Here is a 13,741-nt window from a genome sequence, read left to right on the forward strand (position 1 = left end):
GGGGGGGTTTGGTGTCCTAAGGGGGTAATGGGGGGGGATTGGGGGGATAATGGGGGGGTTTTGGTGTCCTGGGGGGGGGATAATGGGGGGGATTGGGGGGGGTTTGATGTCCTGGGGGGGGACGTGGGGTAATGGGGGGGTTTTGGTGTCCTGGGGGGGGGTTGGGGGGTAAATAGGGGGGAATGGGGGGGGTTTGGGGGTAATGGGGGGGGTTTGGTGTCCTAAGGGGGTAATGGGGGGGATTGGGGGGATAATGGGGGGGGTTTGGTGTCCTGGGGGGGATAATGGGGGGGGATTGGGGGCTAATGGGGGGGTTTTGGTGTCCTGGGGGGGGGGTTGTGGGGTAAATAGGGGGGAATGGGGGGGTTGGGGGGTAATGGGGGGGGTTTGGTGTCCTAAGGGGTAATGGGGGGGATTGGGGGGATAATGGGGGGTTTTGGTGTCCTGGGGGGGGGATAATGGGTTGGATTGGGGGGGGTTTGATGTCCTGGGGTGGGGAACGTGGGGTAATGGGGGGGTTTTGGTGTCCTTGGGGGGGGTTGGGGGGTAAATAGGGGGGAATGGGGGGGTTGGGGGGTAATGGGGGGGGTTTGGTGTCCTAAGGGGGTAATGGGGGGGATTGGGGGGATAATGGGGGGGTTTTGGTGTCCTGGGGGGGGATAATGGGGGGGATTGGGGGGGGTTTGATGTCCTGGGGGGGGGACTTGGGGTAATGGGGGGGTTTTGGTGTCCTTGGGGGGGGTTAGGGGGGTGATTGGGGGGGTTGGGGGGCGAATAGGAGGGTAAAGAAGGGGTTAATAGGGGGTTGGGGGGGCTATGGGGGGGGTAATGGGGGGATTGGGGGGCAAAGGGGGGGTAAAGGGGGGTAATGGGGGAGTTGGGGGGTGAATGGAGGGGGGTTGGTGGGCTATGGGGGGTAATGGGGGAGTTGGGGGGGTAATGGGGGGGAAGAGGCGGGGTTTGGGGGTGAATGGGGGTTAGGGGGGTGAATGGGGAGGTTAGGGGGGTAATGGGGGGGTAATGGGGGAGTTATGGGAGGGGTAATGGGGGAGTTGGGGGGTAATGGGGGGGCTGGGGGGGTAAAAGGGGGGTGATTGGGGGGGTTGGGGGGCGAATAGGAGGGTTAAAGAAGGGGTTAATAGGGGGTTGGGGGGCTATGGGGGGGCAATGGGGGGATTGGGGGGCAAAGGGGGGGTAAAGGGGGGTAATGGGGGAGTTGGGGGGGCAAGAGAGGGGTTTGGGGGTGAATGGGGGGTTAAAGAGGGGGTTGGGGGGGCTATGGGGGGTAATGGGGAGTTATGGGGGGGGTAATGGGGGGGTAAAGGGGGGTAATGGGGGAGTTGGGGGGGCAAAAGGGGGTTTGGGGGTGTATGGGGGGTAAAGGGGGGGTAAATGGGAGGATTGGGGGGGTGAATGGGGGGGTTAATGGGGGGGTGGGGGGATGAATGGGGGGGTAAAGGGGGGCGAATGGGAGGAGTGGGGGGAAAAGGAGGGGTAAATGGGAGGGATTGGGGGGATGAATGGGGGGGAGTGGGGGGCTAAAGGGGGGGGCGTTGGGGGGTGAATGGGGGGGATTAATGGGGGGGGTGAATGGGGAGGTAAAGGGGGGGGGGGAGTGGGGGTTACGGGGGGAGTTTGGTGTCCGGGGGGGGGGGGATAATGGGGGGTAATGGGGGGGGCTTTGGTGTCCTGGGGGGGATAATGGGGGGTAATGGGGGGGATTGGGGGGGGTAATGGGGGGGTAATGGGGGGGGTGTGTGTCCTGGGGGGGGTTGGGAGGTAATGTGGGGCACTGGGGGGGTAATGGGGGGGGTGGTGTCCTGGGGGGGGATTATGTGGGGAAATGGGGGGGGGTTGGTGTCCTGGGGGGGGTTGGGGGGTAAATGGGGGTATTGGGGGGAGTAATGGGGGGGGGGATAATGGGGGGGGTTGGGGGAAAATGGGGGGGTTTTTGTGTCCTGAGGGGGGTTGGGGGGTAATGGGGGTATTGGGGGGAGTAATGGGGGGGGGATAATGGGGGGGTTGGGGGAAAATGGGGGGGTTTGGTGTCCTGAGGGGGGTTGGGGGGTAATGGGGGGCACGTTGGGGGGGTAATGAGGGGGGTTGGTGTCCTGGGGGGGGTTGGGGGGTAAATAGGGGGGAATGGGGGGATTGGGGGGGTAATGGGGGGGGGTTGGTGTCCTGGGGGGGTTGGGGGGTAAATAGGGGGGAATGGGGGGGATTGGGGGGTAATGGGGGGGTTTGGGGGTGAATGGGGGGGGATAATGGGGGGGATGGGGGGGTTTGGTGTCCTGGGGGGGGTTGGGGGGTAATGGGGGGCACTGGGGGGGGAAATGGGGGGGGGTTGGTGTCCTGGGGGGGGTTGGGGGGTAATGGGGGGGTATAATGGGGGGGGTTTCTGGGGGTGAATGGGGGGGGATAATGGGGGGGATTGGGGGGGGTTGGTGTCCTGGGGGGGGGGTTGGGGGGTAAATAGGGGGGAATGGGGGGGTTTGGGGGGGTAATGGGGGGGGTTTGGTGTTCGGAGGGGGGTAATGGGGGGTAATGGGGGGGGTTTTGGTGTCCTGGGGGGGGATAATGGGGAGATATGGGGGGAAATGGGGGGGGTTTTGGTTGTCCTGGGTGGGGGGGGGGGGGGGAATGGGTTCAAATTAACAAAGATCCCTTAATTAAGGATAAGATGGGGGGAGCAGCCCCCCCACCCTCACCCCCAGGACTCCCGTAATTAACAAAGATGCCCTTAATTAGGGATAAAAAGGCCGGACAGCCCCCCATGGGGCCCCCCTCAAACAAACAGCCCCGACCCCCCCCCCCCCCAAAATAACCCCCCCTCCCAATTAACCCCCCCTAATTAATGAGCTGGGGCTGACGAAGAGCCCATAGGACCCCCCCCAATTAACAGCAACCCCCTTAATTAGGGCACGGGGCGCTGCTGAGGCCCCATAGGACCCCCCGGGCCTTTACAGAGGGGGGGGGTCCCCAACTCCCCCCCCCCCACCCCCACCGCCCCCCCCGCCGTGGCTCCGCCCCTTTTCTCCTTATAAGGAGCGAACCCCCCAAACCTCCCCCCCCCCTCCCCCACCCGCACCTCCTTTTGTTGCGGGGAGACCGGAAGTCCGCCGTAGCCCCGCCCCTTCCGCTCGCCTCAAGCCACGCCCACCTCCGGAAGCCCCGCCCACGCCGCGGTCCTAGCGCGCGCCCGGAGCGGAGCCCCCCCAAAGGTAACGGCCCGGAAGGGACCCCCCCCCCCCCCCCCCCTCCAAAACCGGGGGGGCATTGCAAAAACGCGCCCCCCCCCTCCGCCTCCCCCCACCGTCCCGTGATGCACCGCGGCCCCCCCCCCGCATTGCACGGCCCTTCCCGTGGTACACCGCGCCTCCCCCGAATTGCACGAGCCCCCCCAAATTTGCATCCTTTCCCCCCCACCCCCCCAACCTCAGCCCTTTGCAAAAACGCGACCCCCCCCCCCCGCCCCCCGCCGGTCCCCCCCCACCGTCCCGTGATGCACTGCGGCCCCCCCCCCCCCCCCCCCCCCCATTGCACGGCCCTTCCCGCCGTGCATTGCCCCCCTCCCCACCCCCCCCGAATTGCACGACCCCCCCCCATATTTGCAACCCCCACCTCCGTGCGCTGCAAAACCGCCCCCCCCTCCCCCCTACAACGCCCCCCCCCGTCCCATGATGCATTGCAAACCCCCCCCCCCCATCATTGCACAGCCCTTCCCGTGGTGCATCGCATCCCCCCCCCCCCGCCCCCCCCCCCCTTTGCATTGCACAGCCCACCCCCGCACCCCCAAAATTGGCTGCCCTTTCCCATGGTGCATTGCAACCCCCCCCCCCATCATTGCAACCCCCCCAAAATTGCACCCCCCCCATTGCAAAATTGCATTGCAACCCCCCCAAAATTGCACCCCCCCCATTGCAAAATTGCATTGCAACCCCCCTAAATTGCACCTCCCATTGCAAAATTGCATTGCAACCCCCCCAAAATTGCACCCCCCCATTGCAAAATTACATTGCACCCCCCCCAAGTTGCCCCCCCATAGCAAAGTTGCATTACAATCCCCCCAAAATTCCACTATCCCCTCATTGCAGAATTGCATTGCAACCCCCCCAAATTGCACCCCCCCCCTTGCAAAATTGCATTGCAACCCCCCCAAAATTGCAACCCCCCCATTTCAAAATTGCATTGCAACCCCCCCAAAATTGTACCACCCCCCCATTGCAAAATTGCATTGCAATCCCCCCAAAATTCCACTATCCCCCCATTGCAAAATTACTTTGCAATCCCCCCAAAATTGCAGCACCCCCCATTGCAAAATTGCATTGCAACCCCCCCCCAAAATTGCATTGCAACCTCCCCAATTTGCCCCCCCATAGCAAAATTGCATTGCAACCCCCCTCCCAAATTGCACCCTCCCCCCCCCAGATTGCAAAATGAGTGGGTTCCCCCCCCCAAAATGCATCCATTCCCATTCAGTCCCCAGCACCGCAACCCCTCTGGGTGCAAATTGGGGTAAAAAGATGCAGCATTGGTGCAAACGGGTGCTGTGTCTGCAGGGGGCCATGGAGGAGCAGAGCCAGGAGGGTCCCGGCGGAGGGGGCAGCCGTGGGGACCACCAAGATGGCGCCCGTGGTGGCCACCAAGTGGTCATCCTTAGGGACAAGCAAGATGGCGGCCATAGGGACAACCAAGATGGTGGCCACCAAGATGGCAGCCATAGGGACAAGCAAGATGGCGGCCATAGGGACAACCAAGATGGTGGCCACCAAGATGGCAGCCATACGGACAAGCAAGATGGCGGCCATATGGACAACCAAGATGGCAGCCACGGTGGCCACCAAGATGGCAGCCCTAGGGACAACCAAGATGGCAGCCATAGGGACAACCAAGATGGCCGCGGTGGCCACCAAGATGGCAGCCATATAGACAAGCAAGATGGCAGCCACGGTGGCCACCAAGATGGCAGCCCTAGGGACAACCAAGATGGCAGCCCTAGGGACAACCAAGATGGCCGCGGTGGCCACCAAGATGGCAGCCATATGGACAAGCAAGATGGCAGCCATAGGGACAACCAAGATGGAGGCCATAGGGACAAGCAAGATGGCAGCCATATGGACAAGCAAGATGGCGGCCACGGTGGCCACCCAAATGACAGCAATAGGGACAACCAAGATGGCGGCTATGGTGACCACCAAGATGGCAGCCATATGGACAACCAAGATGGAAGCTATAGGGACAAGCAAGATGGCAGCCATACGGACAACCAAGATGGCGGCTATGGTGACCACCAAGATGGCAGCCCTAGGGACAACCAAGATGGTGGCCACGGCGGCCACCAAGATGGCAGCCATGGCCACGATGTCAGCAAGGGGAGCCTACAGAAGGACAACCACGGTGGCCACCAAGACGTCACCCGTGATGGCCACCAAGATGGCGGCCGCGGTGGCCACCGAGACGGCAGCCACGGCCACGATGTCACCCACGGGAGCCACCGGGAGGGCACCCACGGGGACGACGCGGTGTCACCTCCCTGCAAGAAGCCGCGGCGCTGCCACCGCCGTCCCACCGCCGGGTCACCGCATGGCGCCGCCACCACGGCCCGCTGCAGGTCCTCCACTGTCACCTCCCTCGGTGTCACCCCAACCAACGTCACCCCCATTGGCGTCACCCCCATTGGTGTCACCCCCATTGGCGTCACCCCAACCAATGTCACCCCCATTGGCGTCACCCCCATTGGTGTCACCTCCGTTGGCGTCACCCCAACCAATGTCACCTCCTCCATTGGTGTCACCTCCCTTGGTGTCACCTCAACTAACGTCACCCCCATTGGTGTCACCTCCATTGGCGTCACCCCAACCAATGTCACCCCCGTTGGCGTCACCTCTGTTGGCGTCACCCCAACCAACGTCACCTCCCTCAGTGTCACCCCAACCAATGTCTCCCCCATTGGTGTCACCCCAACCAACGTCACCCCCATTGGTGTCACCTCCATTGGCATCACCCCAACCAATGTCACCTCCTCCATTGGTGTCACCTCCATTGGCGTCACCCCCATTGGTGTCACCTCAACTAACATCACCCCCATTGGTGTCACCTCCGTTGGTGTCACCCCAACCAATGTCACCTCCTCCATTGGTGTCACCTCCATTGGCGTCACCCCCATTGGTGTCACCTCAACTAACATCACCCCCATTGGTGTCACCTCCATTGGCGTCACCCCAACCAATGTCACCTCCTCCATTGGTGTCACCTCCATTGGCGTCACCCCAACCAATGTCACCTCCTCCATTGGTGTCACCTCCCTTGGTGTCACCTCAACTAACGTCACCCCCATTGGTGTCACCTCCATTGGCGTCACCCCAACCAATGTCACCCCCGTTGGCGTCACCTCTGTTGGCGTCACCCCAACCAACGTCACCTCCCTCGGTGTCACCCCAACCAATGTCACCTCCATTGGCGTCACCCCAACCAATGTCACCTCCTCCATTGGTGTCACCTCCATTGGCATCACCCCAACCAATGTCACCTTCCGCCGTGTCACCCCAACCAATGTCACCTCCTCCATTGGTGTCACCTCCCTTGGTGTCACCCCAACCAACGTCACCCCCATTGGTGTCACCCCAACCAATGTCACCCCCATTGGTGTCACCTCCATTGGCATCACCCCAACCAATGTCACCTCCTCCATTGGTGTCACCTCCATTGGCGTCACCCCCATTGGTGTCACCTCAACTAACATCACCCCCATTGGTGTCACCTCCGTTGGTGTCACCCCAACCAATGTCACCCCCACTGGTGTCACCTCCATTGGCGTCACCCCAACCAATGTCACCTCCTCCATTGGTGTCACCTCCATTGGCGTCACCCCAACCAATGTCACCTCCTCCATTGGTGTCACCTCCCTTGGTGTCACCTCAACTAACGTCACCCCCATTGGTGTCACCTCCATTGGCGTCACCCCAACCAATGTCACCCCCGTTGGCGTCACCTCTGTTGGCGTCACCCCAACCAACGTCACCTCCCTCGGTGTCACCCCAACCAATGTCACCCCCGTTGGCGTCACCCCAACCAATGTCACCTCCATTGGTGTCACCCCCATTGGTGTCACCTCCATTGGCATCACCCCAACCAATGTCACCTTCCGTCGTGTCACCCCAACCGATGTCACCTCCTCCATTGGTGTCACCTCTATTGGCGTCACCCCAACCAATGTCACCTCCGTTGGCGTCACCCCAACCAATGTCTCCCCCATTGGTGTCACCCCAACCAACGTCACCCCCATTGGTGTCACCTCCATTGGCATCACCCCAACCAATGTCACCCCCGTTGGTGTCACCCCAACCAATGTCACCTCCTCCATTGGTGTCACCCCCATTGGCGTCACCCCAACCAACGTCACCCCTGTTGGCGTCACCCCAACCAATGTCACCTCCATTGGTGTCACCCCCATTGGTGTCACCTCCGTTGGCGTCACCCCAACCAATGTCACCTCCCTTGGCGTCACCCCAACCAACGTCACCCCCGTTGGCGTCACCCCAACCAATGTCACCTCCATTGGTGTCACCTCCATTGGCATCACCCCAACCAATGTCACCTTCCACCGTGTCACCCCAACCAATGTCACCTCCTCCATTGGTGTCACCTCCCTTGGTGTCACCCCAACCAACGTCACCCCCATTGGTGTCACCCCAACCAATGTCACCCCCATTGGTGTCACCTCCATTGGCAACACCCCAACCAATGTCACCCCCGTTTTTGTCACCCCCATTGGCGTCACCTCCATTGGTGTCACCCCAACCAATGTCACCCCTATTGGTGTCACCTCCATTGGCATCACCCCCATTGGTGTCACCCCAACCAACGTCACCTCCACCATTGCTGTCCCCTCCGTTGCTGTCACCCCAACCAACGTCACCTCCTCCATTGGTGTCACCTCCCTTGGTGTCACCCCAACCAACGTCACCCCCATTGGCGTCACCCCAACCAACGTCACCTCCTCCATTGGTGTCACCTCCCTCGGTGTCACCCCAACCAACGTCACCCCCATTGGTGTCACCCCAACCAATGTCACCTCCCTTGGTGTCACCCCAACCAACGTCACCCCCATTGGTGTCACCCCAACCAATGTCACCCCCATTGGTGTCACCCCAACCAACGTCACCCCCATTGGTGTCACCCCAACCAATGTCACCTCCTCCATTGGTCTCACCTCCCTCGGTGTCACCCCAACCAACGTCACCCCCATTGGTGTCACCTCCCTTGGTGTCCCCCCCATTGGCGTCACCCCAACCAACATCACCTCCACCATTGCTGTCCCCTCCGTTGGCGTCACCCCAACCAGCGTCACCTCCTCCATTGGTGTCACCTCCCTTGGTGTCACCCCAACCAACGTCACCCCCATTGGCGCCACCCCAACCAATGTCACCTCCTCCATTGGTGTCACCTCCCTCGGTGTCACCCCAACCAACGTCACCCCCATTGGTGTCACCTCCCTTGGTGTCACCCCCATTGGTGTCACCCCAACCAACGTCACCCCCATTGGTGTCACCTCCCTTGGTGTCCCCCCCATTGGCGTCACCCCAACCAATGTCCCCTCCACCATTGCTGTCCCCTCCCGCAGGTCCAGAGCTGCCGCCGCCACCTCAGATGCCCCCGTCCCAGCTGTGGACGTCCCCTCCAGACCCCCCGAAGGCGTCCCCGTCACCGGGCCCAGAGCTGTCACCACCACCACCCGCTCCCGCGGTGTCACCGTCACCCCCTCCCGCGGTGCCACCACCACCAGGGCTGCATCCAAAGCCACCGGAAGTGCCACCGCCTCCACGGACGCCTCAGAAACCACCGTCGACGCGGTGACGACCACCGGAGGTGCGATGGACGCCTCCAAAAGCACCGCCGGTGCAGCCACGGCCTCCGGAGGTGTCACCACCAGAGGTGCCACCACCAGAAGTGCCACCTCCAGAGGTACCGCCGGCCGGGCGACAACCAGCAGAGCTACAACCGCCAAAGGTCCGACCACCAGAGCTACCGCCGGAGCTACCAGAACCGGAGGTACCGCCGCCAGAGCTGCAACCACCAGAGCTACCGCCGCCAGAGGTGCGACAACCAGAGGTGTGACAACCGCCGGAGGTACAACCGGAGCTACAACCGGAGGTGTGCCCGGAGGTATCACCGTCAGAGGTCCCACCGGAGGCCCCACCGGAGGTACCATCGGAGGTACCATTGGATGCGTTGGAGGTACCGTCAGAGGAGCCATTGGAGGAACCGCTGGAGGTACCATCGGAGGTACCATCGGAGGAACCATCGGAGGTACCACCGGAGATACCATCGGAGGAACCATCGGAGGAACCATCAGAGGAACCATCGGAGATACCATTGGAGGAACCATCAGAGGTACCATTGGAGATACCACCGGAGGTACCATTGGAGGTACCATTGGAGATACCATTGGAGGTACCATCGGAGGTACCATTGGAGATACCATCAGAAGAACCATCGGAGGAACCATTGGAGATACCATTGGAGATACCACTGGAGGTACCACTGGAGGAACCATCAGAGATACCATTGGAGGAACCGCTGGAGGAACCATTGGAGATACCACCGGAGGAACCATCGGAGGTACCATTGGAGGAACCATCAGAGGTACCACCAGAGGAACCATCAGAGATACCATTGGAGGAACCACCGGAGAAACCATCAGAGGTACCATTGGAGATACCATCAGAGGAACCATCGGAGGTACCATCAGAGGTACCATGAGAGGAGCCATTGGAGGTACTGTTGGAGATACCACCAGAGGAACCACCGGAGGTACCATCAGAGGAACCATCGGAGGTACCATCGGAGATACCATCAGAGGAACCACCGGAGGAACCATTGGAGGAACCACCAGAGGAACCATTGGAGATACCACCGGAAGAACCACCGCAGCCTCACCCGGCGCGACCACCGACAGCACAACCGGCGTCGATACCACCGGAGAGACAACTGGGGGCGATACCACCACCACCACCACCACCCGCGGTGACCCCAAACCCCTCCCAGACCCCACCACCACCAGCCCACCATCCACCCCTCCAGGTGACCCCAAACCCCCCCCGGACCCCCCCTCCCACCCCTCCGAGTGACCCCAAACCCCCCTCACAGCCCCCCCCCACCCCCACCGGCCCACCCAGGACCCACAGTGACCCCCAAACCCCCCCACACCCCCCCAACTCCCCTCCAAATGACCCCACCCCCATCCCAAACCCCCCTCTCACCCCTCCAGGTGACTCCAACCCCCCTTCAGACCCCCCCCGCACCGCTCCAAGCGACCCCAACCCCTCCCCAACCCCCCCCCCCAGCCCTCCCCACCCCTCTGTCTGACCCCAACCCCCCCCCCAAACCCTCTCCCCACCCTTCCAAGTGACCCGAAAGCCCCCTCGAACCCCCCCCCCACCCATCCAAATGACCAAAATGCCCCCCCAAACCCCCCTCTCACCCCTCTGGTTGACCCCAACACCCCCCCAGACCCCCCAACGACTCCAAGTGACCCCCACCCACTCCCAGTCCCCACTCCAGACCCCCTCACCCCTCTGTCTGACCCCAACCCCCACCCAAACCCCCTCCCCACCCCCTCCGAATGACCCCAACCCCCCCCCCGGACCCCCTCCTCACCCCTCCGAATGACCCCAACCCCCCCCCCAAACCCCCTCCCCACCCCTCCAAATGACCCCAACCCCCCCCCGGACCCCCTCCTCACCCCTCCGAATGACCCCAACCCCCCCCCAAACCCCCTCCCCACCCCTCCAAATGACCCCAACCCCCCCCCGGACCCCCTCCTCACCCCTCCGAATGACCCCAACCCCCCCCCCCACCTCCCCTCCAAGCAACCCCAACCCCCCCCCCGGACCCCCTCCCCACCCCTCCAAATGACCCCAACCCCCCCCCGGACCCCCCCACCCCCACCCCCCTCCCCTCCCCCTCGGCCCCCCGCCCCTCCCCGCCGTTCCCCTGCCCGTCCTGCCCCAAATCCTACGCCACCCTCTCCAAGCTCGCCATCCACCAACGCTCCCACACGGGCGAGCGCCCCTTCTCCTGCCCCGACTGCCCCAAATCCTTCGCCGACCCTTCGGTGTACCGCAAGCACCGCCGCTCCCACGCCGGCCACCGCCCCCACCGCTGCTCGTCCTGCCCCAAGGCCTACGTGGAACGCAAAGACCTCCACAACCACCAGCGCTCCCACACCGGGGAGAGGCCCTACCTTTGCTCCGAGTGCGGCAAGAGCTTCGGCCGCTCGTCCTCCTTGGCCTGCCACCAGCGCATCCACGCCCGCCGCAAGCCCTACGGCTGCGGGGTGTGCGGCAAGGCCTTCACCCAGCTCTCCTCCTTCCAGAGCCACCAACGCGTCCACACCGGGGAGAGGCCCTTCCTGTGCCCCCAATGCGGGCGGATGTTCTCCGACCCTTCCAGCTACCGGCGGCACCAGAGGGCCCACCAAGGGGTGAAGCCTTACGGCTGCGCCGACTGCGGCAAGGCCTTCCGGCAGCCGGCTGACCTGGAGCTGCACCGGAGGAGCCACACCGGGGAGAGGCCGTGGAGGTGCGGGGAGTGCGGGAAGGCCTACAAGGCCTCGTGGGACCTCAAGAGGCACCGGCTGAGCCACAGCGGGGAGAGGCCGTGGAGGTGCGGGGAGTGCGGGAAGGGCTTCGGGGAGAGGGCGGCGCTGGGGAAGCATTGGAGGACGCACTCCGGGGAGAGGCCCTACAGCTGCGGGAGGTGCGGGAAGGGCTTCGGGGGGGCGTCCGGGCTCAGGAAGCACGAGAGGACGCACGGGAAGGGGGAGGAGGGGGGCAAGGCGGCGGACGACGGGGGGGCGGGGGGCCAGGTTGGTTGTGGCGGGGTCGGCGGTGGGCTAGCTGGGCCCAATATGGCCGCCGGCGGCCAACCGGGAGCTAATATGGCCGCCAACGTTGGCCGTGACATTGGAGGACTCAACATGGCCGCCAGCAGCCAACCCGGCCCCAGTATGGCTGCCAGTGGGCAACCGGGAGCTAATATGGCCGCCAACGTTGGCCGTGACATTGGAGGCCCCAACATGGCCGCCAGCGGCCAACCAGGCACTAATATGGCCACCAACATTGGCTGTGGCATTGGAGGCCCCAATATGGCCGCCAGTGGCCAACGTGGCATTAATATGGCCGCCATTGGACAGCTTGAACGCAACATGGCCGCCAGTGGCCAACCGGGTGCTAACATGGCTGCCAGTGGCCAACCCGGCCCCAGTATGGCCGCCAGCGGCCAACTGGGCGCTAATATGGCTGCCAACGTTGGCTGTGACATTGGAGGCCTCGATACGGCCACCATCGGACAGCTGGAACGCAATATGGCTGCCGGTGGCCAACCTGGACCTAATATGGCCGCCAGTGGCCAACCTGGACCTAACATGGCCGCCACTGGACAGCTGGAACACAATATGGCCGCCAGTGGCCAACCTGCACCCAATATGGCCGCCAGTGGCCAATGTGGACCTAACATGGCCACCACTGGACAGCTGGAACACAATATGGCCGCCAGTGGCCAACATGGAGCTAACATGGCCGCCGTTGGACAGCTGGACCACAACATGGCCGCCAGCGGCCAACCCGGATCCAAGATGGCAGCCAACATTGGCCGTGATGATGGCCAACCCAACCCCAATATGGCCGCCGTCGGTCCCAATATGGCCGCCGACAGCCCCAATATGGCCGCCGCCGACCCCAATATGGCCGCTGCTGGCCCCTTCCGCTGCCCACAGTGCCCCAAAAGCTTTGGGGTGAGGGCGGGGCTTCGCCGCCACCAGCGCCGCCATGGCCACGCCCCCTCCGCCCAGGCCACGCCCACCGGGAAGAGGGCGGGGCCTCGCTTAGGCCACGCCCCTTCCGGCACCCCATAGGGCGCTGTTGGCTCCGCCCACTGCGAGTGGAAATAAAGGGACGGCGCCCGCGTGGCGGCGTGTTGTGGCGTGTTATTGCGTGTCACTGCGTGTTATTGCGTGTTAATGCGTGTTATTGTGTGTTATTGTGTGTTATAGCGTGTTACTGCGTGTTACTGTGTGTTATTCTGGGTTATTGCATGTTATTGCGTGTTATTGCGTGTTATTGCGTGTTATTCTGGTTTATTGCGTGTTATTGTGTGTTATTGCATGTTATTCTGGGTTATTGCGTGTTATTGCGTGTTACTGTGTGTTACTGTGTGTTACTGTGTGTTGTGTTATCGCATGTTACTGTGTGTTATAGTGTGTTACTGCGTGTTATTATGTGTTATTGCGTGTTACTGTGTGTTACTGTGTGTTACTGAGTGTTACTGTGTGTTATTGCGTGTTATTGTGTGATATTGCATGTTATTCTGGGTTATTGTGTGTTATTGCGTGTCACTGCATGTTATTGTGTGTTATTGCGTGTTGTGTTACTGCGTGTTATTGTGTGTTAGTGCGTGTTAGTGCGTGTTATTGTGTGTTAGTGCGTGTTACTTCGAGTTATTGTGTGTTATTGCGTGTGACTGCATATTATTGAGTGTCACTGTGTGTTACTGTGTGTTATTGCGTGTTACTGCGTGTTATTGTGTGTTACTGTGTGTTACTGTGTGTTATTGAGTGTTACTGTGTGTTATTGTGTGATATTGCATGTTATTCTGGGTTATTGTGTGTTACTGCATGTCACTGCATGTTTTTGTGTGTTATTGTGTGTTGTGTTATTGCGTGTTATTGTGTGTTATTGCG

The 13,741-nt window shown here is 61.9% G+C and overlaps 2 protein-coding genes across 3 annotated transcripts; both read left to right on the forward strand.

Moving 5' to 3' along the window:
* The first annotated feature begins 3,173 nt into the window (after positions 1-3,173).
* LOC121108151 (uncharacterized transmembrane protein DDB_G0289901-like) lies at positions 3,174-10,131 on the forward strand. Its single transcript, XM_040655059.2, has 2 exons — positions 3,174-3,221; positions 8,624-10,131. Exon 2 carries the CDS (start codon positions 8,874-8,876, stop codon positions 10,128-10,130), a length of 1,257 nt encoding a protein of 418 aa, XP_040510993.1. The 5' UTR covers positions 3,174-3,221; positions 8,624-8,873; the 3' UTR covers position 10,131.
* Positions 10,132-11,397: 1,266 nt separating this feature from the next.
* Positions 11,398-12,991, forward strand: LOC101748630 (zinc finger protein 668-like). 2 transcript variants are annotated; one of them, XM_040655058.2, is made up of 2 exons: positions 11,398-12,455; positions 12,546-12,991. In XM_040655058.2, the coding sequence occupies exons 1-2, from the start codon at positions 11,435-11,437 to the stop codon at positions 12,914-12,916; spliced, it is 1,392 nt and encodes a 463-aa protein (XP_040510992.1). In that variant the 5' UTR covers positions 11,398-11,434; the 3' UTR covers positions 12,917-12,991. The 2 variants fall into 2 exon arrangements, with proteins under 2 accessions (XP_040510992.1, XP_046761025.1); XM_046905069.1 differs by having other exon boundaries at positions 11,398-12,991.
* Positions 12,992-13,741: the final 750 nt, after the last annotated feature.

This window comes from Gallus gallus, chromosome 36 (assembly GCF_016699485.2).
Source record: "Gallus gallus isolate bGalGal1 chromosome 36, bGalGal1.mat.broiler.GRCg7b, whole genome shotgun sequence".
Lineage (NCBI taxonomy): Eukaryota > Metazoa > Chordata > Aves > Galliformes > Phasianidae > Gallus > Gallus gallus.